The following is a 26,413-nucleotide window of genomic DNA, read 5'->3' on the forward strand; positions in this document are numbered from 1 at the left end:
TACTTAAGAAAGTTATCAGGAGGGCTAAAAGAAGACATGAGGTTGCCTTGGCAGTCAAAGTGAAGGATAATCCAAAGAGCTTTCACAGGTATATTAAGAGCAAAAGGATTGTAAGGGATAAAATTGGTCCCTTGAAGATCAAAGGGGTCGGCTATGTGCGGAACCAAAGGAAATGGGGGAGATCTTAAATAGGTTTTTTGCGTCGGTATTTACTAAGGAAACTGGCATGAAGTCTATGGAATTGAGGGAATCAAGTAGTGAGATCATGGAAACTGTACAGATTGGAAAGGAGGAGGTGCTTGCTGTCTTGAGGAAAATTAAAGTGGATAAATCCCTGGGACCTGACGGAGTGTTCCCTCGGACCTTGAAGGAGACTAGTGTTGAAATTGCGGGGGCCCTGGCAGAAATATTTAAAATGTCGCTGTCTATGGGTGAGGTGCCAGAGGATTGGAGAGTGGCTCATGTTGTTCCGTTGTTTAAAAAAGGATCAAAAAGTAATCTGGGAAATTATAGGCCGGTGAGTTTAACGTCAGTAGTAGGTAAATTATTGGAGGGAGTACTAAAAGACAGAATCTACAAGCATTTGGATAGACAGGGACTTATTAGGGAGAGTCAACATGGCTTTGTGCATGGTAGGTCATGTTTGACCAATCTATTGGAGTTTTTCGAGGAGGTTACCAGGAAAGTGGATGAAGGGAAGAGAGTGGATATTGTCTACATGGATTTCAGTAAGGCCTTTGACAAGGTCCCGCATGGGAGGTTAGTTAGGAAAATTCAGTTGCTAGGTATACATGGAGAGGTGGTAAATTGGATTAGACATTGGCTCAATGGAAGAAGCCAAAGAGTGGTGGTAGAGAATTGCTTCTCTGAGTGGAGGCCTGTGACTAGTGGTGTGCCACAGGGATCAGTGCTGGGTCCATTGTTATTTGTCATCTATATCAATGATCTGGATGATAATGTGGTAAACTGGATCAGCAAATTTGCTGATGATACAAAGCTTGGAGGTGTAGTAGACAGTGAGGAAGGTTTTCAGAGCCTGCAGAGGGACTTGGACCATCTGGAAAAATGGGCTGAAAAATGGCAGATGGGGTTTAATACAGACAAGTGTGAGGTATTGCACGTTGGAAGGACAAACCAATATAGAACATACAGGGTTAATGGTAAGGCACTGAGGAGTGCAGTAGAACAGAGGGATCTGGGAATACAGATACAAAATTCCCTAAAAGTGGCGTCACAAGTAGATAAGGTCGTAAAGAGAGCTTTTGGTATATTGGCCTTTATTATTCAAAGTATTGAGTATAAGAGCTGGAATGTTATGATGAGGTTGTATAAGGCATTGGTGAGGCTGAATCTGGAGTATTGTGTTCAGTTTTGGTCACCAAATTACAGGAAGGATATAAATAAGGTTGAAAGAGTGCAGAGAAGGTTTACAAGGATGTTGCCGGGACTTGAGAAACTCAGTTACAGAGAAAGGTTGAATAGGTTAGGACTTTATTCCCTGGAGCGTAGAAGAATGAGGGGAGATTTGATAGAGGTATATAAAATTATGATGGGTATTGATAGAGTGAATGCAAGCAGGCTTTTTCCACTGAGGCAAGGGGAGAAAAAAAACCAGAGGACATGGGTTAAGGGTGAGGGGGGGGAAGTTTAAAGGGAACATTAGTGGGGGCTTCTTCACACAGAGACTGGTGGGAGTATGGAATGAGCTGCCAGATGAGGTGGTAAATGTGGGTTCTTTTTTAACATTTAAGAATGAATTGGACAGATACATGGATGGGAGGTGTACGGAGGGATATGGTCCGTGTGCAGGTCAGTGGGACTAGGCAGAAAATAGTTCGGCACAGCCAAGAAGGGCCAAAAGGCCTGTTTCTGTGCTGTAGTTTCTATGGTTTCTAAATATAAAAGCACTTTTAAAAAAGTAATATTTTTGGAAAGATCAATCTATCCCATATACAGTATTACTGATGAGTTGTTCACTAATGTCACAGTTGTTCAGAGATGTTAGTGAACCCGTCACACAGAGAGCTTTGGAAGCCAATGAGTTTACATGTAGGGAGAGGGTCTCACCAGCTGTCAATATGGTAACTGTTTGTACCAAGACACCGCCACACTACACTAATAAATGCCATGTGCTGTGAGCCAGGACTGAGACACCTGCATCAACACACTCCTGCTGCACCACCACAGCAGCGACAGCCCCAAGCCGTACCCAACCACAGCCCTGAGCAGTACTCTACCACATCCCCATGGCTCTCAGCAAAGGCTGTGCCCAGGATTAATGTTTCAGGTCAAGATGGTGCTAGTAAACAACTATTCCTCAGGCAACATCTTCCACATGGTCAATCATTTCAGTTTTTCTACGTCTTCTACTTCTTTTTTAATCTAATTTTTTTTTTGAACTGTTGGAGCCTGTGGCTTACAGTCTGTAGTTCGACTGAGTGAGTTAGCACTCTGCTGTCCCCAAGGAAACTCCAGAAGAGAAGTGTGACCACAAGCTACCACGAGAAGAAGCTCAGAGATGGGGCGAGGGGCCATGATCGACTACACTTCTTGCTGATTAAAGCGGCAAGGAAGATTGAAACATTGACGCAAATGCAGAGGAGAGCAAGCGGTCGCTCTCCTCAGGGGGACCGCTGGACATGAGTTGCTCGTCTCAGAGGGGTTGGTGGGTTTGAGTCGATTCCCTCAGAGGAGCCGCTGTGTTTGAGTCTGTTGTGTATGTGGCCTGGTTACACAACCAGGCTATTAATAAAAACACTGGAGACGGGAGCTAAGGTTCATGGTTCTTCACTGGCAGAATCCGAACTCGGCACACACATACAGATCAATATGCACCTAATAGTGCATTCAATGATGTGTTACTAAAACATAAAGTAGTCCCTTATTATACTGTAGGCTATACGGTACAGAGTCTCTTCCCTTGGAAAGGCCACTGGGTTCGAGTCCCATCATTTGGAAAGGCCACTGGGTTCGAGTCTCACCCTTTGGAAAGGCCGCTGGATTTGAGTCACTTCCCTTGGAAAGGCCTCTGGGTTCGAGTTGCTTCCCTCGGAGGGATCACTGGGTTCAAGTCACTTCCCTCCTATGATCCGCTGGGTTCGAGTCACTTCCCTCAGAGGGACCACTGGGTTTGATTCGCTTCCCTCAGAAAAGCTGCTGGGTTTGAGTAACTTCCCTCAGAAAGGCCACTGGGTTCAATTCGCTTCCCTCAGAAAGGCCACTAGATTTGAGTTGCTTCCCTCAGAGGGACCACTGGGTTCAAGTCACTTCCCTCCTATGATCCGCTGGGTTCGAGTCACTTCCCTCAGAGGGACCACTGGGTTCAAGTCACTTCCCTCCTATGATCCGCTGGGTTCGAGTCACTTCCCTCAGAGGGACCACTGGGTTTGATTCGCTTCCCTCAGAAAAGCTGCTGGGTTTGAGTAACTTCCCTCAGAAAGGCCACTGGGTTCAATTCGCTTCCCTCAGAAAGGCCACTAGATTTGAGTTGTTTCCCTTGGAGGGACCACTGGGTTCCATAAGACCATAAGACATAGGAGCAGAATTAGGCCATCAATTCTGCTCCGATGTTCCATCATGGCTGATTCGAGATCTCACTCAACCCCATACATCTACTTTCCCAACATATCCTTTGATGCCCTGACTGATCAGGAAATGATTAACTTCTGCCTTAAATATACCCAAGGACTTGGCCTCTACCGCAGTCTGTGGCAGAGCACTCTAGAGTCACCACTCTCTGGCTGAAAGAATTCCACCTTACCTCAGTTCTAAAAGATCGCCCGCTCAATTTTGAAGCTGGGCCCTCTAGTTCTGGATACCCTCACCAGAGGAAACATACACTCCACATCCACCCTACCTAGTTCTTTCAACATTCGATAGGTTTCAATGAGATCTCCCCGCATTCTTCTAAATTCCAGTGAGTACAGGCCCAAAGCTACCAAACACTCCTCATATCTTAACCCCTACATTCCTGGAATCATCCTCATGAACCTCCTCTGGACTTTCTCCAATGACAACACATACTTTCTGAAATATGGGGCCCAAAACAAGTTGACAATTCTCCAAGTGCGGCCTGACTAGTGTCTTATAAAGGCTCAGCATTATCTCCTTGCTTTTATATTCTATTCCCTTGAAATGAATGCCAACATTGCATTTACTTTCTTTACCACAGACTCAACCTGTAAACTAACCTTCTGGGAGTCCTGCACGAGGACTCCCAAGTCCCCCTACATCTCTGATATTTGAACCTTCTCCCCATTTACATAATACATAATAGCCGGCACTATTGTGCCTTTTACAAAGATTATATTTCTCAACACTGGATTCCATCTGCCACTTTTTTGCCCATTCTTCTAATTTGTCTAAGTCCTGCTGCATTGTTTCCTCAGCACTACCAACCCCTCCACCTACCTTTGTATCATCCACAAACTTGGCCACAAAGCCATCAATTCCAGTCATTTCCCTCGGAAAGGATGCTAGATTCAAGTCGCTTCCCACAGAAAAGCCACTGGCTTTGATTTGCTTTCCACAGAAAGGCTACTGGGTTTGAGATTCTTCCACCAGAAAGACCGCTGGGATCAAGTCACTTCCCTTGGAAAGTCTGCTGGGTTCGAGTCACTTCCCTCAGAAAGACGGCTGGGTTCGAGTAGCTTCCATCAGAAAGGCTGCTGGATTTGAGTAGCTTCCATCAGAAAGGCTGATGGGTTCAAGTCACTTCCCTTGGAAAGTCTGCTGGGTTCAGTTCACTTTCCTCGGAGGAGCTGCTGGGTTCGAGCTACTTCCCTCGGAGGGGCTGCTGGGTTCAAGTCACTTCCCACATGAAGGCCGCTGGGTTCGAACGCTTGCTCTCCTCGATGCTCTCAGAGACGTTACCAAAACTCTGAGATCTATGGATTGGACTGAGTTTCAAACTAACTGTAGTTCACATTGGCCTCTTTCAGTTCTACGTTATTTTTCATGTTCTCACTCTTTCTTGTTGCTGATTAGTGGGCTGGGTGTTTGGGGTTTGATGTTCTTGCTGTGTGTGGGCAATCTGTTAGTTTTGTGTGAGGGAGGTTTGGGGGTTCTGGGGTTTGCGAGTTTTTTTTCTTTTCATGCAGGGGCATTGATATCTTTCACCTACTTCTGTGTTTTTTCTGTATTTTATGGCTATCTGGAAAAGACAAATTTCACAGTTGTGTTCTGCATACATACTTCAATATAAAATGAACCTTTCTGAAACCTTTTAATCCATGCTGAGCTAAATGGTAAGGACTGCAGATTCCGGCCAATGGAAGATCAGCTCCGATACCTTTATGATGTTTAAAATGCTTATGTTTAACTCTGTGAAAACAATTGCTCTAACTGACCTTTGTTGTTTCAACACAATCTTTTATGTTCTGGAGAGTCAGCTGATAAACTTCAGCAGCACTGGGTTTCAAGATGATCTCAGGGGCAGAGAGGAAAACTTCAATTTGGAAGAGGGGATTATTCCCAAGAACAGCAGCATTAATTTGCTGAAGATTTCTACAGACAAAAACACAGGATGTTAGGCCTGGCTAAGATGGCATGATTACAAATAACCCTCAATTAACATGCCCATCAGACATTAAATTTTATATTTGATCTCATATGCAATGTCACATTTCCAGTACGTGTCAGGGAAACAACCAAAGTCCCTATGCTCATGGGGGTAACAAGTATTTATTATCACCATTCAGTCACAGGATGTGCCAATTGTTGGTAAGGCCAGATTTGATTCTCCACTTCGGGGCATTAATAACAATAATATATTACAACTCTCTGTGTGTAGTGTCATAATGGGAAGAAGAGAAACTAATGTGTTTGGTATCACAAATCACTGTGGAAGACACTAGTAGTAAGATGCAAGTTTCAGGTGTTTCAAGTTTGTAAAGTTACCATCATTAAAGAGAAGGTGCTTGGGAAACTGAAAGGTCTGAAGGTGGATAAGTCACCTGGACCAGACGGTGTATACCTCAGGGTTCTGAAAGAGATGCTGACGAGATTGTGGAGGCATTCGTAATGATCATTCAAGAATCACTAGATTCTGGAAAGGTTCTGGAAGACTGGAAAATTGCAAATGTCACTCCATTCTTCAAGAAGGTAGAGATGGAATACAGTGTCGGGAAGTGTACGACCATGTACTTTGGTAGAAAGAAATGATAGGGTAGACTATTTTCTAAATGGAGAGAAAATACAAAAAACTGAGATGCAAAGGGACTTGGTAGTCTTTGTGCAGGATTCCCTAAAGGTTAATTTGCAGGTTGAGTCTGTGGTGAGAAAAGTAAATGCAATGTTCACATTCATTTCAAGAAGACTAGAATATAAAAGCAAGTATGCAATGTTGAGTCTTTATAAAGCACTGTTGAGGCCTCACTTGGAGTGTTGTGAGCAGTTTTGGGCCCCTTGTAAAGGATGTGGTGAAACTGGACAGGGTTTAAAGGAGGTTCATGAAAATGATTCCAGGATTGAATGGCTTGTCATAGGAAGAGCATTTGATGGCTCTGGACCTGTATTCACTGGAAAGAGAGGTGACCTGATTGAAACCTATCGAATGGTGAAAGGTCTTGATACAGTGGATGTGAAGAGGATGTCTCCTATGGTGGGAGCATCTAAGACCAAGAAGACACAGCTTCAAAATAGAGGGCGTCCTTTTAGAACGGAGATGAGGGAGCATTTCTTTAGCCAGAGAGTGGTGAATCTGTGGAATTCTTTGCCACAGGCAGCTGTAGAGTCCAAGCATTATGTGTATTTAAGACAGAGGTTGATAGATTCTTGATTGGTCAGGGCATGAATGATACAGGGAGATGACAGGAGATTGGGACTAAGAGGAAAATTGGATCAGCCATGATGAAATGCTGGAGCAGACTTGATGGGCTAAATGGCATAAGATGCTCCTATATCTTATGGTCTTATAACTCAGAAAATTACAGCCTCATCATGTCTACACTAAATCTGTACCAAAGCAACTCTTGAATTCCATCCATCAGCCCCATCTCTGTTGCTTTGCCAATTTTTCTCTACAATGTACATCCAATTCCTTCATGGCTACAATGGAAATATAATCAAATTCTAAATACACACTGCGTTAGGAGTGTTTCTGTAAGTCATTCTTCATTTATTTCCCTGTTTTGTTAATGCTATGGCCTCTAGCGATCAAGACCCACACTCCACCATTGCTGCTTCCAAATTTGGGACCTGGGCCAGCAATTTTAATATAAAGGCTTTTGAAAGAATTGACTCTCCTGTGGGAGTACTACACAGCAAGGGGTTAACTATAGTGTAGGTTTGGGGTAACAGCGGAGAATGCATAAGGGAAATAGATCTCTTTCTCTGGGGGCAACATCTTATGATTTTACAACATTTATCCTTGCCTTGAGTTCACAAACTAAATTATACTTACCTTATAATCATTCTGACAAGACTGTCATAAATGCGGCGCTCCCAGTAAGTGTAGTATAATGGCATCTTTAAAGCCTTTCCAGTGTTGGTGTGGAAGACGAGGCCTTCCATTTTTGTCAGCAGTGGGCCAATGGCTTTGTACTTACTAACTAAGTTCAAGATGTCCTTTGTCCGTTCCCGTTCTACGTACTCAAAGAACTCCTTTACTCCTAATAAAAACATATAGAATGCTTCACCTGATTCATGACAAGATTAAACCACAAGTAAGCAAGCTTTAGATAATTTCATCTTACCTGCAAGATCCTCCTTGGACTTGGGTGGTGACCTTTTGAAGAGGTCTGCAGATTCTATAGCTGTGAGTTTAGAGAGAATGTCTCGGACATTTTTATGAATTTGGTTTACAAGCGATTCAAATTTCCCAATTGCTTGCTCACAGCGTCCAAGGTAATCAATAATACCTGTTTTAATAAGAAACAGAACTTTAATTTTGGTAACCTCATTGCTAAATGAAGTTTCATTCCATTTCTATTATTTTCAAGATCAACAGCATGACATCAGAATATAAAGTAAATGTGATGAGTGAAGCCCCAAGAAAATGGGCAGAGTAAATTTACAGATGTTACTCAGTCAAGAACACTCGAAACATCACCCAGTGCCCAGGTCACACTAGCTGCACTGCTGGCCTCACACCCTGTCACTGACCAACATCCACAACCACACATTCACAGCCCTGTCAGATGGTCACACACATCATTAATCCATGCCTCACAACCACAGGATGAACATGGGACACAGTTCTTACAGCTCAAACATCTGGAAACAACTTCCAATGACTCGCAATGTTAATTCCTTTCATCCATGTGCATCACAGCAAGGGCAGCATTTGTTGACCACTCCTAAGTGACTTCGAAATGCCGGTGGTCAGCCACCTTCTCGAACTACTCGCTCATTGGGATACAGAGCATAGCTCCAATGCTGTAGCCCCTGGGCTCTGGAAACACCTGGTTGCCGCGAATCCTGCAGCCTTCCACAACATTGCGAGGACCACTGTAGGTTTACTTCACACGTATCCCACATCCTACTCTGACTCACGAACTACAGATGATGACAGCAAGCACATTTTTCCTCTAACACTCTTCATGCCCGTTGTTGCTTGAACAGCAAATAATTACCACTTATCCAGGAGATGGCAGCCAAGCAGCAGGAAAATGAAAAGGGAGCTTAGTGAGGGGCACCAAAGGCCAGGGGAGACAAAAGTCCCTTGTACATCCGCGAACCAGGACCCAAGTTAAAATAAAAAAGTGAAAAACACTGTTTGATGGCTTTCTTTCTCCTGATCCTCACTGCCTTGTCCAGGCATGATTAATTCACAGTGTCTGCTGCACTGTTCTATGCAGTTTAACATCATCAGTGCTGCATCATAAGAACAGAATGAGGCCATTTGGCCCATCGGGTCTTCTCCACCATTTCATCATGGCTGATCCAATTTTCCTCTCAGACACAATCTCCTGCCTTCTCTCTGTATCCCTTTGTGCCCTGACCAATCCAGAATCTATCAACCTCTGCCTTAAATATAAATAAAGACTTGGACTCCACAGCTGCCCGTGGCAAAGAATTCCACAGATTTACCACACTCTGGCTAAAGAAATTTCTCCTCATCTCCGTTCTAAAAGGACACCCCTCTAATCTGAGGCTGTGTCCTCTGGTCTTAGACTCTCCTGCCATAGGAAACATCCTCTCCACATCCACTCTATTAAGGCCTTTCACCATTAGATAGATTTCAATGAGGACACCCCTCATTCTTCTGAATTCCAGTGAATACGGGCCTACAGCCAACAAACATTCTTCATATGACAAGCCATTCAGTCCTGGAATAATTTATCTGAAGTTCCTTTAAACTCTCTGCAGTTTCAGCACATCCTTTCTAAGATAAGGTGCCCAAAACTGCTCACAATTCTTCAAGTGAGGCCTTACCAGTGCTTTATAAAGTCTCAACATTACATCTTTGTTTTTATATTCTAGTCCTCTTGAAAGAATACTAACATTGCATTTGCTTTCTTCACTACAGATTCAACCTGCAAATTGACCTTTAGGGAATCCTGTACAAAGACTCTGAGGTCCCTTTGCTCCTCAGCGTTTTGTATTTTCTATCCATTTAGAAAATAGTCTACACTTTCATTTCCTCTACCAAAGTACATGACCATACACTTCCCGACACTGTATTCCAGCTGCCATTTCTGTGCCCATTCTCTTAATGTGTCTAAGTCTTCCTGTAGCCTCTCTACTCCCTTAAAATTACCTGCCCCTCCACCTATCTTCAACACCAGTCACAGATCACTTCATCACATTAAGGATCTAGTGGATTCGAACAAAATCAGCAACAGTGGTGTCCAAACAACAGGAGTCAAGAGTCACACAGCAATGAAACAGACCCTTCAGCCCAACTCTGCAATGCTGACTAAGCTACCTACCTGAGCTAACCATGGTGCCATGGTAGCATAGAGGTCAGTGCGAAGCTATTACAGCTAGGTGCTTTCCGGAGTTCAGAGCTCAATTCTGGTGCCATCTTGTAAGGAGTCTCTGTATGGGTGGATTCTTCTGGGTGCTTTGGTTTTCTCCCACCATCCAAAGATGTACTGGGTAGGTTAATTGGTCATTGTAAATTGTCCTGTGATTAGGCTAGAGTTAATAGGGTTTGCTGGGATGGTGTGGCTCAAGGGACCAGAAGCACCTGCTATATGTCGTATCGCTAAATTTTTTTAAAATCTCCACGTGCCTGCAATTAGTCCATATCCCTCCAAACATTCCCTATCTATGCATCTGTCTAAATGTCTTTTAAATGTGCTAACTGTACCTGCCTCTGGCAGCTCACTTCATATACCCACCACTCACCGTGTGGAAAATAAAAGAGCTGCAGGGATAATTTCAGTCATAGTTTCGCACTGGAAAGCATTTTGAAAGGTATGCAGTTTATCAGTTTTATGACAACTGTAATTATTGATACAAACTATAAAAATATCTGTTATTACCCAATGAGTTCCAGTTCAATCTTCTATAACCTGAGCGAATAACTCGCTGGAGCTCCAGGATATGATCTATCAAAAGATTAGTCTCTGCTGCGTTTAACGAATCCATCAGTTTTTGGTAGCGATTCAGCATGTTCCACAATCCAGTGACGTACCTGGACACCAACGTAACAAGTGAGCATTCCAGTAACACGGGAGAGAAGGACAAGACTCCTGAGTCAGGTGACAGCAACATGATTTGTAGTTTGGTTTCATGCTCAACAGGAAACACTCAAGCTTACGGATCTAGATTCAGGAAGAGCTGTACTATCACAAATTAAATCTTTCATTCAATAGTGTCCCCATCTGCTCTCTTAGTCTGCAGATCCTAAAGAACTATTTCAAAGAAATACAAGATATATACATGAATATACAGGGAATGGAGGAATGAATACCATATACAGACAGAAGAAATTCAGTTGAATTTGACATCATGATATTGGCAAAGACATCAGGCACAGAAGGGCCTGTAACTGTACTTTACTGTTCTGTATAGTTCTTCACAGTGTCTTTGCTAATATTTAGTCCTCAAACAATGTGAGGTTCTGTGAAAGTTTAACTCTGCATCTCTTTCCTGATTATGCCTGATCTATTATAAATAAAACCATTATTACTTCACTTTCTCCTACTGTCCACTCTCCTTCCCTATCAGATTCCTTCTTCTCCAGCCAATTAGCTTTCCCACCCACCCGACTTCCCCTATCACCTTCCAGCTAGCCCCCTTCCTTTCCAGTCTCTGCCCGAAATGTCTACTGTTTACTCATTTCCATGGATGCTGCCGGTTCTGCTGAGTTCCTCCAGCATTTTGTGTCTGTTGTTTTTTACGTTATTACAGGGATGTTGTCAACAAGTATGATGAAGGGAGTATGGTAATAATATGGAGTTTGGGGAAAATATACCATAAAAACCAGAACAGACTTGCCAGTACTGCAATATCTTGAATGCAATGCTGCTGATAGTTAAAGACATTTATGGAGAAAGAAAGCGAACGTGAAAACATTTGGAAAAATCAGAGTAACTGCAAAGTTTAGTAATCAAGAAATAGAAAGAATGATAAATATTTAATGTGAAATGAATGTTTCAATAAAACATTGAACATAGAGTCTGTACTATGCTGTAATGTTCTTTAGCCCATGATGTTATAACTCTAACATCAATCATAATCCTTTCCTCCTACATAATCCTCCATTTTTCTATCATCTATGTGCCTATCTAAAAGTGGCTTAAATGTCCCTAATGTAATCAGTCTCCACCACCATCCCATCTCACCTACCTCTGACCTCCCCCCATACTTCCCTCCAATCACCTTTAAATTTTACCCCCTTGTATTTGTCATTTCTGCCGTCAGAAAAGGTCTCCGGTTGTCCACTCTATCTATGCCTCTTATCATATGACCATAAGACACAGGAGCAGAATTAGGCCATTCAACCCATCAAGTCTGCTCCACCATTCTTTCATGACCCAAAACATCCGATGATTCCAGGAACATCACTGAAGATGTGTCCAGAAGCATTAGTAGATGTATGTACACAGCATGGCTGATTTATTATCTCTCTCAACAACATTCTCCTCCCTTCGCCCCATAACCTTTGATACTCTGAATAACCAAGAACATTTTACAAAGAGTTTTCCGGGACTGGAGGACCTGGGTTATAGGGAAAGATTGAATAGAGATTGACTTTATTCTTTGGATCGTAGAAGACTGAGGGGAGATTTGATAGAGGTATACAAAATTATGAGGGGTATAGATAGTGTAAATGCAAGCGGGCTTTTTCCACTGAGGTTGGGTAGTATTACAACTAGAAGTCATGGGTTAAGGGTGAAAGGTGAAAATGAGGGGAAACTTCTTCATTCAGAGGGTGGTGAGAGTGTGAAGCAAGCTGCCAGTGCAAGTGGTGCATGCGAGCTCGATTTCGATGTTTAAGAGAAGTTTCAATAGGTACATGGATGATAGGGATAAATGAGGGCAATGGTCCCAGTGCAGGTTGATGGGATTAGGCTGTTTAAATGGTTCAGCACAGATTAGATGGGCCAGACGACCTGTTCCTGTGCTGTGCTTTTCTATGATTCTAATGTATCAACCTCTGCTTTAAATATACCCAATGACATGGCCTCCACAGCCATCTATGGTAATGAATTCTGCAGATTCTAGCTAAAGAAACTCTTCCTCATCTCTGTTCTAAATGGACGTCCGTCTATTCTGAGGCTGTACCCTCTGGTCCTAGACTCACCCACTATAGGAAACATCCTCTCTATATCCACCCCTCTCTAGGTCTTTTAATATTCGATAGGTTTCAATGACATACCCCTCATTCTTCTAAACTACAGTGAGTACAGGACCAGAGCCATCAAACGCTCCTCATCCATTAACCCTTTCATTCCTAGAATTATTCTCACGAACCTTCTCTGGATCCTCAGAATGCCAACTCACCTTTTCTTTGATATGGGGCTCAGAACTGCTCACAATACAAGCACATGACCATACACTTCCCTACACTATATTCCATCTGCCACTTCTTTGCCATTCTCCTAATCTGTCTAAGACCTTCTGCAGACTCCCTGCTTCCTCAGCTGTACCTGCTCCTCCATGTATCTCCATATCATCCGCAAACGACCAAAAAGCCATCAACTCAGTCATCCAAATCCTTGACATATAACATTAAAAAAATCAGTCCCAACACAGACCCCTGTGGAAAAATTACAAGTCACCAGCAGCCAACTAGAAAAGGCCCCCTTTATTCCCACTCTTTGTCTCCTGCCAGTCAGCCAATCTGCTATCCATACTAGTATCTTTCCTGGAAAACCATGGCACTTATCTTGTTAAGCATCCTCATGTGCGCCACCTTATCAAAGGCCTTCTGAAAATCCAAGTAAACAACATCCACTGAATATCCTTTGTCTGTCCTGCCTGATATTTCCTCAGAATTCCAACAAATTTGTCAGGCAAGATTACCATGCTGACTTTTCTTCTGTTTTGTCATGTGCCTCCAAGTAGCGTGAAACCTCACCCTTAGTAACAGGCTCCAACATCTTTCCAACTACTGAAGTCAGGCTAACTGGCCTATAATTTCCTTTCTTCTGCCTCCCTCCTTTCTGTAAGAATGGAGTGACATTTACAATTTTCCAGTCCTCTGGAACCATTCCAGAATATAGTAATTCTTGCAAGATCATTACTAATGCCTCCACAGTCCCTTCAGCTACCTCTATCAGAACCCTGTGGCATAGTCTTTCTGATCCAGGTGACTTATCTACCTACAGACCTTTCAGTTTCCTTCTTAGTAATAGCAACTACACTCATTTCTGCTCCATGACACTCTTGAATTCCTGACAACATGTCATCCACAGTGAAGGCTGATGCAAAATACTTATTACGTTTGTCTGCCATATCTTTGTCCCCCATTACCACCACTCCAGTGTCATTTTCTAGTGTTGCGATATCCACTCTCTAGAGAAAACAACCCAACTTTGTCCAAAGTTTCTTAATAGCTCGTACCTTCTAATTGAGACAGCATACTGGCAAACCTCTTCTGCATTCTCTCCACATCCTTCCTATAACGGGGCAACTGGAAATGCACAGTCTGACTACATTTTACATAGCTGGAGCATGACTTCATGCAGTGATTAGCGTAACACTATTACAGTGCGAGCTATAAGATTGCAGGTTCAATTCCCACCACTGTCTGTAAGGAGTTTGTATGTTCTCCCCCTGACCAAGTGGGTTTCCTCTGGGCTCTCCACTTTCCTCCCACATTCCAAAGATATAGGGTTAGGGTTAGTGAATTGTGGGCATGCTATGTTGGTGCCTGAAGCATGGCAAAACTTGTGGGATGCCCGGCACAATTCTTGCTGATTTGATTTGATGCAGACAGTTTCTCAAACTGTATGCATCAATGTACATGTGACAAATAAATTTAATCTTTAGTCTTTTTAATCGTTACTCAACATCCCTACCAATGAAGGCATGTCATACACTTTCTTTACCATCTTATCTACTTGTGTCGCCGCTTTCAGTGAAATCTGGACCTGAATCCCAAGATCCCTCTGTATCTCAATATTATAAGGATATACCATTAACTACATACTTCTCCTTTCATTTGATCTCTGAAAGTGCAGCACCTCATACTTGCCTAGATTACACTTCATCTGTCACTTCTCTGTCCATACCTGTAACTGATCTATTTCCTGCTATGTTCTTTGATAGTCCCTTACATTGTCCACAACTCCACCAATCTTGGTGTTATCTGCAACCTTGCTAATCTACACCTGCACACCAAATCATTGATATATATCATAAACGACAGAGATCCCATCTATGATCCTTGCAGAATATCACTGATCACAGACCTCCAGCCAAAGTAACAGTCTACTCTACTCTATCTGCTGTGGGCAAACTGGTTCTGAATCCAAAGTTGCAATTTACCATGCATCTCCATCTTCTGAATCAGCTTACCATCAAATGCTTTACTAAAATCCATGAAGATAACATTGAGTGCTTTACATTCAAACACCTTTCTCAGCTCCTCAAGAAAACTTAGTCAAGTTCATAAGACATGACTTTCTCTGCACAAAGCCATGCTACATGCAAACATGCAACTATGTACGTGTGTGAAACCTTTCTGTATCTACAGGAAGGAGAGCTTTGCCCCTTCAATTAAGGAGGGCACTGAGGGCATCTAGAGATTTGTATTGACCAAACAGTTCTAATGATCAAAGACAGCAACTGTAAGGATTTGAAAATTATTTAATTTAACTATTGACTTGTACATTTAGTTATCTTATTCATCATACCTGAGGAACTTTTGTTCTTGGAGAGCCACATTTCTGGCCAGCTGAGGTATTTGAAATCCCAACTGCTCCATGTACTTGGATTCCATGATAATTTCTTCCAGTTCTGGGGCAAAATTCACTTCATATTGACAATTAATGTCAAGCAATTCATCCTGAACAGCCATACTCTGCATTTAAAAACAAATCTACAGATGAGATATCAGCAGATGGAAAGCTTAGACCATAGAACAGTACAGTACAGGAACAGGCCCTTCACCTCACAATGTTGTGCCGTACCAAAACTAATCTCTTCTGCCTACAATGTTACATTTCCTTCCATCTTCCTCATATTCATGTGCCTATCTAAGTGTCTCTTAAAAGCTTCTAATGTATTTCCATTACCACCATACCAAGCAGTGCATTCCAGACATCCAAGACTCTGTGTAAGACAAAAATATTCCCCTCACAACCTCTTTGAACCTATCCCTTCTCACCATAAATGCATGCTGTCCGGTATTAAGCATTTTAGCCTTGGGGAAATGATATTGTCTCTCTCCTCCATTATTACGTGTTGTATGACATAGGCGATCATGGTCCCATGACCATGGTGGTTCTTGGCAAATTTTCCTACAGAAGTGGTTTACCATTGCCACCTTCTGGAGAGTGTCTTTACAAGACTGGTGAGCCCAGTCATTATCAATCATCTTCAGAGATCGCCTGAACTCGTAACCAAAACTCGTGATATACATCGGCTGCTCATATGATCATCCAGCACCTGCTCCCAGGTGCTGCACCTTGCCCAAGGATGACCTGCAGGCTAGCAGAGGGAAGGAGTGTCTTACACTTCCTTTGGTAGAGATGTATCTCCACCCCACCACTTGCCTACTCTACCATGCCTCACATAATCTTATAAACCTCTATCAGATTTCCCCTCAGCCTGTGCCAATCCAGAGAAAACTCTTGGCCTCAGACTTTAATCACAGGGTCATTGGGGTAAATCTGTCATAAGGTTTCACCCTCAAAAGCAAGTAGGTTACTAGGATAAAACTGTCTGGAAGAAAACTATACGTCAAAATTCCTACTTTTGTGGCAGGAACTGTTTTGACCTTCCAGCGGGATGGATTTGCTTGTAGTGTGGAGATTGATGGTACATGTCCTCAACAGAAACAAACACTCAAAATTATTGAAACAGCACCAATTGTCTAGCTAAATTGAAACAATTTCCACACATTTCTAAATTCTGCTACAAATTTGAATAACTCTAATTTCAAGTTAGTAATCAGTAATCGGAGTAATTGACCAAAGCCATGAAGTGGACTTCTTTGCTGATGAAGAACTCCTGAAAGTTGTCAACAGATGACCCTTTATGAAAATCCCTTCATAAAGTTAAAAGCAATACTCCTATGGAGTTTAACTATTCACATGGAAATATCTCAATGAAGGTTCCTTTAGGTTGTTATGGTCAGGGTGGTAATAGGGATAAGCTACCATTACCTATTAAGTGCTCCCAGTGGTGTGCATTTCAAATAGCCTCTGACAACCAAGTCCAGTTCCTGGCCTTACAGTACATGTGGCTAAGCTGCTAAGCCCAACGGAAACATTTCTACTGACAGGAGAAGGGCAAAGGCAGGTTACTGGCACCTCAAAGCCAGTCGCTTTGGGCAGATAGGGCTCGTCATCTAGGAGAAGGAAAACTCTGACCTCAAACCTCTGCTGCCTTGTGGCTACACCCACTCATTGGGAAGACATCAGGAGTAAATCCCAAGGGAAAAATCCAGAGCAGGTATCCCTAAGGCAGTGCTACATTGAGTTCAGCATAGATTGGCAACTTCTGCGACACGACTGGTGCCAACCTGTATCGGTCTCTTCTGTTCCTTTGGGTTCATTACCTGGTGGAGAAGGGGAGCTTGCTACATGGGCAACAGCTTGCTCTCCATATTGTACTGCCCTGGCTTTGCATATCTAGACATCTAGGCTGCAACTTCCATGACTGACCCTGACCAATGGAGGCCTCAGACGTCCAGGAGCAAAATCAATCCCACATTAATGGCAATGCACAATAATTAACTACAGTCAGGTAGCTTCACTTGGTGCAAAAATCAAATTGCAGGAGGAACTCTGGGTCAAGAAGCTTCGAGGTATTCACTTCAGCTTGAGACCCTGTTCCAGCATCCACTGTCCCTCGCTTTGCCTGGTGCTAAACGAAAGTGTGCATGGAAGGGGCTGAAGAAAGTTACAAATCAGTGCTGTCCTGGATTTCAGACCCCAGCATTTATGCTCTTTTTCTCTCTACAACCAATGCATTAATTCTAACCCAAGGACATTTCCCACAAGACTGTTTGTCTTCTGTCTGAGAAATGCCAGTTCAGTGCTCAGCTTTGTGCTGACCTGAATTCCATTTGAGCTAAAATTAGAAATGCAGGATAAGTGCAGTCAAGCTAAATCTATGGAAAGAGAAACAGTCAATGTTAACAGGAGCAAAGGTTCAAAAGAACTGAGGGAAAGGAAAACGAGTTAGTTTACATGGTAGAGGAGATGGGAGAAGCCAAAGGCAATGCCTGTAGCCATGGAAGACTGATACTGTACAGTCTTATCTGGCTGATACTGTACAGTCCAGGTGATACTGTACAGTCTGTGTTCTGAGTGATACTGTACAGTCTGGGTGATACTGTAAGTCTGGTCTGGGTGATACTGTACTGTCTATAGTCTGGGTGATACTGTACAATCTGCATGATACCGTACAGACTGAGTGATCCGGTACAGTCCGGTCTGTGTGATACTGCACAGTCTCGTCTGTGTGATACTGCATGGTCTCGTCAGTGTAATACTGCACAGTCTCGTTGGGGTGATACTGCACGGTCTCGTCTGTGTGATACTGTATGGTCTGGGTGACATGGTACAATCTGGTTTGTGTGATATTGTACAGTCTGGTCTGGATGATACTGTACTGTCTGTAGTCTGGGTGGTACTGTACAGTTTGGTTAGAATGATACTGTATAGTCTGGTCTGGATGATACTGTACTGTCTGTAGTCCAGGTGGTTCTGTACCATTTGGTTAGAATGATACTGTATAGTCTGGTCTAGATGATACTGTACTGTCTGTAGTCTGGGTGATACCATACAGTCTGCATGATACTGTACACACTGGGTGACCTGGTATAGTCTGGACTGTGTGGTACTGTACAGTCTGTGGTCCGGGTGATACTGTACTGTCTGTTGCCTGGTTGATATAGTCTGGTCTGGGTGATACTCTACAGTCTAGGTGATACTGTACAGTCTGGTCTGGGTGACACTGTACAGTATGAGTGATACTGCACAGTCTCGCCTGGGTGATACTGCACAGTCTCATCTAGATGATACCGCACAGCCTCGTCTGGGTGGTATGGTACAGTCTTGTCTGGGTGATACTGTACAGTCTGGGTGATGTGATACAATCTGGTTTGTGTGATACTGTACAGTCTGGTCTGGGTGACACTGTACAGTCTTACCTGGGTGATACTGCACAGTCTCGTCTGAATGATACCGTACAGTCTCATCTGGGTGGTATGGTACAGTCTTGTCTGGGTGATAATGTACAGTCCGGGTGATGTGATACAATCTGGTTTGTGTGATACTGTACAGTCTGGTCCAGGTGACACTATACAGTCTGGGTGATGTGGTATTGTCTGGTTTGTGTAATACTGTACAGTCTCATCTGGTTGATACTGCACAGTCTGGGTGATGTGGTATAGACTGGTCTGTGTAATACTGTACAGTTTTGTCTGAGTGATACCGTACAGTCTGGGTGATACTGTACAGTGTGGTTTGTGTGATACCGTACAGTCTGGTCTGGGTGATACTGTACAGTCTGGGTGATGTGGTACAGACTGGTCAGTCTGAGTGATACCGTACAGTCTGGGTGATACTGTACAGTGTGGTTTGTGTGATACTGTACAGTCTGATCTGGGTGATACTGTACAGTCTGGTCTCTTGGGACTTGCTGAATAGACCAGAGTACACCAGTGAGGGAAATGGGAAAGAAAAAGAGTGGAGAAGAACAGTGAGAACAAATGACCAGTCCTGATACAAACAGAAAGCAGGAACAAACTTCCTGAAGTGCAGTATTCATGACTGAATGCTGCATTATAGATGAGGTGGTGTTCCTCCATCATTTCAACAGAAAAGAAGTAAGGGATTTGGGCCTAATATGACCAAATGGGATTTGCATTGATAGACACTCAATCAGCATGGATGAGTTGGGACTGTTTCTCTGCTGTATTATTCTATAGCTCTAACACTGAATGTCATTGTGTGATACTGTATATCACATTGTGTGATTGTGACCACAGAGAACAAGGTCAAAGAGGGAATTAGAAAGTAAATTAAAATAGCTGGCAACCATAAAAACTATTTGTTTCCACAGATGCAGCCTGTCCCACTGAATCTTGCCAATACTTTCTATTTTTATTTCAGGCTGTTTTATTCCCATTTAGGAACTAATTTAACTGCTCAAACTCAATTTTAGAATGGACAAACTCTTCAAATTGGTCAGGACCTCATTAAAATCCAATCAGTGCTAGTGAAATAAAAATTGTGCTTACACAGCAAAACTTAGTTGTCACACTAATATCTTAGAAGTGAATATTTCTTTTAAAATGGAAATGCTCTAATATTAATCATAAAAAGAACACCCACCAACTTTTCAAACTTACTGGATCGATGTGAACCAAACTTGCTGAATTGATCTCTGCTGTATTAATCCTGACAAGCAGGCTTTGCTTCAATAGAATGTGCAACTTTGTATTTATCTCACTTTGCCAGTGTTCATACAATTTATCTTCATAGGCTTTCATCCTCTTTGCCACCTCCAGGTATTTTGCTTTGGTCTATAAAGTAAATAATTTATTGTTAGAATTTACTTCATATTTCTTGCAACAAACACAATGGAGACTACAGGAGTGTCACAGAAGCACGGAATAAGTCATAGAATTCTACAGAATTCAAACAGGCTATTTGGCCCAACTCATCTATGCCAACCAGTGAGAACCCATCCAGAATCAACAAACTCATTCGTACGGCCAGTGATGTTGTGGGGATGGAACTGGACTCTCTGACGGTGGTGTCTGAAAAGAGGATGCTGTCCAAGTTGCATGCCATCTTGGACAATGTCTCCCATCCACTACATAATGTACTGGGTGGGCACAGGAGTGCATTCAGCCAGAGACTCATTCCTCCAAGATGCAGCACTAAGCGTCATAGGAAGTCACTCCTGCCTGTGGCCATCAAACTTTACAACTCCTCCCTTGGAGGTTCAGACACCCTGAGCCAATAGGCTGGTCCTGGACTTATTTCCTGGCATAATTTACATATTACTATTTAATTATTTATGGGTTTATTACTATTTAATTATTTATGGTGCAACTGTAACGAAAACCAATTTCCCTCGGGATCAATAAAGTATGACTATGACTCTGACTATGACTATACTAACCCATTACTCATCATTTGGTCCATGTTGACCTTTGCACAAGCTACTTTTGTGCTCACCTTGATATTTAAGTGGTGCCAGTGACTCAGTTTCTACCACTCCCAAGAACAGCACGCCAGCTATTCACTGTTCTCTGGGTGAAGAAGACCCCCCCCCCTCACCACCACTCCAAGTCTCTTCACTTTATGTCCTCCCTTTTCATTTACCTCTAATATGGGGAAAGGTTTCCTGCCATCTACCCTATCTATAGCACGCATTGTCTTTTATACTCCAACTGTGTGCTCTCTCTTTACCCTCTCTGCTCCAGGGAAAGCACGCTCACCCTCTCCAGTCTTTCACAGAGTCATAAACTCACAGGAAGGTACAACACAGAAACAGGCCCATCAGCCCATCTGAGCTGTGCCAAACCATTTAAACTGCCTACTCACATCGACCTATATTGGGACCATAGTCCCCCATACCTCTACTATCAGTGTACCTATCCAAACTTCTCTTGACTCATCACCTCTGGTTGTAGTCCCATCCAAACTCAGTGGAAAAAGCATGCATGCATTTACCCTATCTTTATCCCTCATAATTTTGTATATCTCTATCAAATTTCCTCTTAATCTTCTATGTTCCAAGAAATAACGTCCTAATCCATTCAATCATTCCTTATAACTCAGGTCCTCCAGATCAGGCAATATCTTTGTAAATTTTTATTGTACTCTTTCAACCTTACTTACATCGTAACTGTTGATAGGTGACCAAAACTGCACACAATACTCTATATTAGGCGTCACCATTGCCTTATACAACTTCAGCATAAGATCTCATCACCAGTACTCAAATCTTTGATTTATAAAGGCCAATGTGCCAAAAGCTTTTGTTATGACCCTATCTACCTATGATGCCACTTTCAATTAATTATGGATCTATATTTCCAGATACCTTTGTTCTACTGCACCCTCAGTGCCCTACCATTCACTATGTAAGACCTATCCTGGCTGGTCTCACTAAAGTGCAACACCTCACACTTGTCTGCATTAAATTTTCATCCACCATTTTTCAGCCCATTTTTCCATCTGGCCCAGATCCCAATGAAAACCATGACAGACTTCCTTGCTGTCTACTACAGCCCCAACCTTGGTGTCATCTGCAAATTTGCTGATCCAGTTAACCACATTATCTTCCAGATCATTGATATAGATGACAATCAGACTAACTGGCCTATAGTTTTCTTTCTTTTGCTTTTCTCCCTTCCTGAACAGCAGAGTGATATTTGCAATTTTTCAGTCTTCCAGAACCATTCCAGAATCCAGTGATTTTTGAAAGATCATTACTAGTGCCTCCACAATCTCTTCAGCTACCTCTTTTAGATCGCTGGGGTGTACACCATCTGGTCCAGGTGACTTATCTAGGTGACCTTTCAGTCTCCCAAAAACCTTCTCCCTATAGTGGTATCTTCACACATTTCATGCCCCGACACCTGGAATTTCCACCACACTGCTAGTGTCTTCCACAGTAAAGACTGATGCAAAATACTTATTCAATTCATCTGCCATTTCCTTGTCCCCCATTACTACCCCCATTACTACCTCTCCAGCATCATTTTCCAGCGGTCCGATATCCAATCCCACCTCGCTCTTACACTTTATGTGTCTGAAGAAACTTTTAGTATCCTCTTTAATATTATTGGCTAATTTACTTTCATATTCCATCTTTACCTTCTTCATGACTTTTTAGTTGTCTTCTGTTGGCTTTTGAAGACTTCTCAATCCTCTAACTTCCCACTAATTTTTGCTCTATTATATAGCCTCTCTTTGGCTTTTATGTTGGCACTAACTTCTCTTATTGGCTACGGTTGTGTCATCTTTTCTTTAGAATAATTCTTCCCCTTTGGTGTATATATATCCTCTGCCCCCTCAATTAATTCCAGAAATTCCAGCCATTGCTGCTCTGCTGTCATCCCTGCCAGTGTTCTTTTCCAAATCAATTCTGGCCAGCTCCTCTCTCATGCCTCTGTAATTCCCTTTACTCCACTGTAGTACTGATACAACTGACTTTAGCTTCTCCTCCTCAAATTTCAGGGTGAATTCGATCATATTATGATCACTTTCCCCAAGGGTTCTTTTACTTTAAACTCTCTAATTAATTCTGTTTCATTGCACAACACCAACCCAGAATAGCTGATACCCTAATGGGCTCAACCACGAGCTGCTCTAAAAAGCCATCTCATAGGCACTCTAGAAAATCCCCCTCCTATAATGAAGTACCAACCTGATTTCCCCAATCTACCTGCATATTGAAGTCCCGCATGATTGTTGTTACATTGTCCTTTTGGCATGTATTTTCTATCTCCCATTGTAATTTGTAGACCACATCCTTACTACCATTTGGAGGTCTGTATATAACTCCCATCAGGGTCTTTTTATCCTTACAGTTCCTTAGCTCTATCCACAAAGATTCAGCACCTTCCGACCCTATGTCATCTCTTTCTAATGATTTGATTACATTTTTACCAACAGAGCAACGTCACACCCTATGCCTTCTTGTGTGTTCTTTCGATACAAAGCTTATCCTTGAACATTAAGCTCCCAGCTACAATCTTTCAGCCGTGATTCAGTGATGCCTAGAACATCATCCCTGCCGATCTGTAACTGTGCTACAAGTTCATCTACCTTATTCTGTATACTGTGCACGTTCAGATAAAACACCTTCAGTCCTGTATTCATCCTTTTCGATTTTGTCCGCCTTTGACGTTGTAACTCATCCTATTCACTGCAATTTTGTCCTTCAACAACCTCTCCTCACTACACATTCCCTCTGTTTGCAAACCAGCTACCTCATCTTCAGCACTACAATGCGTGTGCCTTTCCTACGATACTTCTTGCATTGAAATATATGCAGCTCAGGACACTAGTCACACATGATTCCTTTCAGTTCCTAACTTTGTCTGCGGATTGTTAGAAGCTGCAGCCAGATGTAGTCTCGCAGTTTTAGGTGTCAGGGACACTGGCAGTCTCCCTGCCTTCCCACATCCCCCAAGAGTAGCATAAAACTATCTGCCTGGCATCTCTACTACCCTAGCTGCGCAGATATAAACGTGGGGGGGGGGGGGGGACTTAACCTTGAACTTTTATTTTCTTCTCTGTCTGTGACTGAAGTCTGCCTTCGCAGAAGCCTCGAAGAATTGAAGCCTCAAGATCACCACTCTGCCTCTGTCCACAGACAACGGTTGCTGCTTTTGCCCCTGCCTTCCTTTAATTTGCTCTTGCTAATCAATCACAAATGCTGATTGGTCACTGGTCAGAGCTCTTTATCGCTATACCAATCTACTGCTACCTTTGGTACTCAGCCAGTGGTCCTGATTGAAGTCCCCTCGTCTGAAAACTTCTGCTGTCTGGATTGGCTGCTGGTCAAAGCTCTTTTGACAAGTTAGATGAGCATTCTAAACAAAAGCAGGATTAGATTTAACTCAAGTAATTCCTTTCTAAGGTGGTCACACACAGGAAAAGTGCCCATTAGCCAAAGTACCAGGCAGTGCCACAATCCAGCCATGACTCGTCAATCAAAACAATGCATACAGATCAGTAGATGCAGGAAATGACAGGTCACTTCCCTCCGTTGGGATAGACAACTCATAGACAAAGGGCAGAGAGCCAATCTATCCAGCTATACCTTTTATAACTTCATACACCTCAATCATAAAGGGTCTTTGGCCCAACTACTCCATGCCAACCACAGCACCATCGCTGCTAGTCCCAATTACCATGTTCAGCCCATAAGCCACTAAGCCACTCAAACCATGTACCTCCCAAATGACTCTTAAATGCTGCAATTGTACCCACCTCAACCACTTTATTGGATCACTCTTCAAACTCTGCTACTCCAGGGAAAACAAGCCTAGCTGATCCAATCCTTCTCCATAAAGAACCAGTGGATGTGGTATATTTGGATGGGAGAAACAGTGGATGTGGTATATTTGGAGTTTCAAAAGGTTTTTGACAAGGTCCCACACAGGAGATTAGTGGGCAAACTTAAAGCACATGGTATTGGGGGTAAGGTATTGGTGTGGATGGAGAATTGGTTAGCAGACAGGAAGCAAAGAGTGGGAATAAACGGGACCTTTTCAGAATGGCAGGCGGTGACTAGTGGGGTACCGCAAGGCTCAGTGCTGGGACCCCAGTTGTTTACAATATATATTAATGACTTGGATGAGGGAATTAAATGCAGCGTCTCCAAGTTTGCGGATGACACGAAGCTGGGTGGCAGTGTTAGCTGTGAGGAGGATGCTAAGAGGATGCAGGGTGACTTGGATAGGTTGGGTGAGTGGGCAAATTCATGGCAGATGCAATTTAATGTGGATAAATGTGAAGTTATCCACTTTGGTGGCAAAAATAGGAAAACAGATTATTATCTGAATGGTGGCCGATTAGGAAAAGGGGAGGTGCAACGAGACCTGGGTGTCATTATACACCAGTCATTGAAAGTGGGCATGCAGGTACAGCAGGCGGTGAAAAAGGCGAATGGTATGCTGGCATTTATAGCGAGAGGATTCGAGTACAGGAGCAGGGAGGTACTACTGCAGTTGTACAAGGCCTTGGTGAGACCACACCTGGAGTATTGTGTGCAGTTTTGGTCCCCTAATCTGAGGAAAGACATCCTTGCCATAGAGGGAGTACAAAGAAGGTTCACCAGATTGATTCCTGGGATGGCAGGACTTTCATATGAAGAAAGACTGGATGAACTGGGCTTGTACTCGTTGGAATTTAGAAGATTGAGGGGGGATCTGATTGAAATGTATAAAATCCTAAAGGGATTGGACAGGCTAGATGCAGGAAGATTGTTCCCGATGTTGGGGAAGTCCAGAACAAGGGGTCACAGTTTGAGGATAAAGGGAAAGCCTTTTAGGACCGAGATTAGGAAAAACTTCTTCACACAGAGAGTGGTGAATCTGTGGAATTCTCTGCCACAGGAAACAGTTGAGGCCAGTTCATTGGCTATATTTAAGAGGGAGTTAGATATGGCCCTTGTGGCTACGGGGATCAGGTGGTATGGAGGGAAGGCTGGGGCGGGGTTCTGAGTTGGATGATCAGCCATGATCATAATAAATGGCGGTGCAGGCGCGAAGGGCCGAATGGCCTACTCCTGCACCTATTTTCTATGTTTCTATGTTTCTATAATCAAAGTCCTTTATCTCAGACTATGGTCTGGTGGACCTTCTCAACACCCTCTCCGGTGCAATCACACAGCTAGCTGAGTACAGTTCCGTGTCAGAATGGTGTGACTGAAAGAAACACGCAGAAACTAGGATATCCATCCTCCTGCTGCCTTGACGGTAGCAGTGATGGTTTCAAAGGTGCCATTGAACCCCGGTGATAGATTTGAACAAGGTGGATTGTGGGTCGGTTCCAGTGATGGGTGGCTTGACGATTAGATGTCATGGGTATAAAAAGGGAAGAGAAATAAAAGTGCCATAAGGAAAAATATTTGAACACAGTATGTGCCTGGAATCCAGAATGGACTGCCTTCAGGTGTAGCGGAGGCAGATTTCATCATAGCCTTCAAGAGGAAATTTTCAAAGGGTGTTGAAGGGAGTGAGTTGGCAGAGACACACTGGGTTAAATGAGCACCTTCTGCACAGTAATTGTTCCATGAACCTGTGTCTCTGTAAATTAATGGCTTGACTTTTTTCCTTTGAACATAAAAGATTAAGGGGAGATTTGTTAGG

The 26,413-nt window shown here is 43.0% G+C and overlaps 1 protein-coding gene across 1 annotated transcript in view; it reads right to left on the reverse strand.

Annotated features, from left to right (window-relative positions):
• dnah10 (dynein axonemal heavy chain 10) overlaps positions 1-26,413 on the reverse strand; it is a 281,471-nt gene that overhangs the window by 192,704 nt on the left and 62,354 nt on the right. The window contains exons 14-19 of the mRNA XM_063073994.1: positions 19,925-20,098; positions 15,255-15,421; positions 10,431-10,582; positions 7,695-7,859; positions 7,403-7,610; positions 5,349-5,505 (exon numbers count right to left, since the gene is read on the reverse strand). Coding sequence (XP_062930064.1) covers positions 5,349-5,505; positions 7,403-7,610; positions 7,695-7,859; positions 10,431-10,582; positions 15,255-15,421; positions 19,925-20,098 — 1,023 coding nt within the window. The remainder of the gene's footprint in view (positions 1-5,348; positions 5,506-7,402; positions 7,611-7,694; positions 7,860-10,430; positions 10,583-15,254; positions 15,422-19,924; positions 20,099-26,413) is intronic.

Source organism: Mobula hypostoma, chromosome 21 (assembly GCF_963921235.1).
Source record: "Mobula hypostoma chromosome 21, sMobHyp1.1, whole genome shotgun sequence".
NCBI classification, from domain to species: Eukaryota; Metazoa; Chordata; class Chondrichthyes; order Myliobatiformes; family Myliobatidae; genus Mobula; species Mobula hypostoma.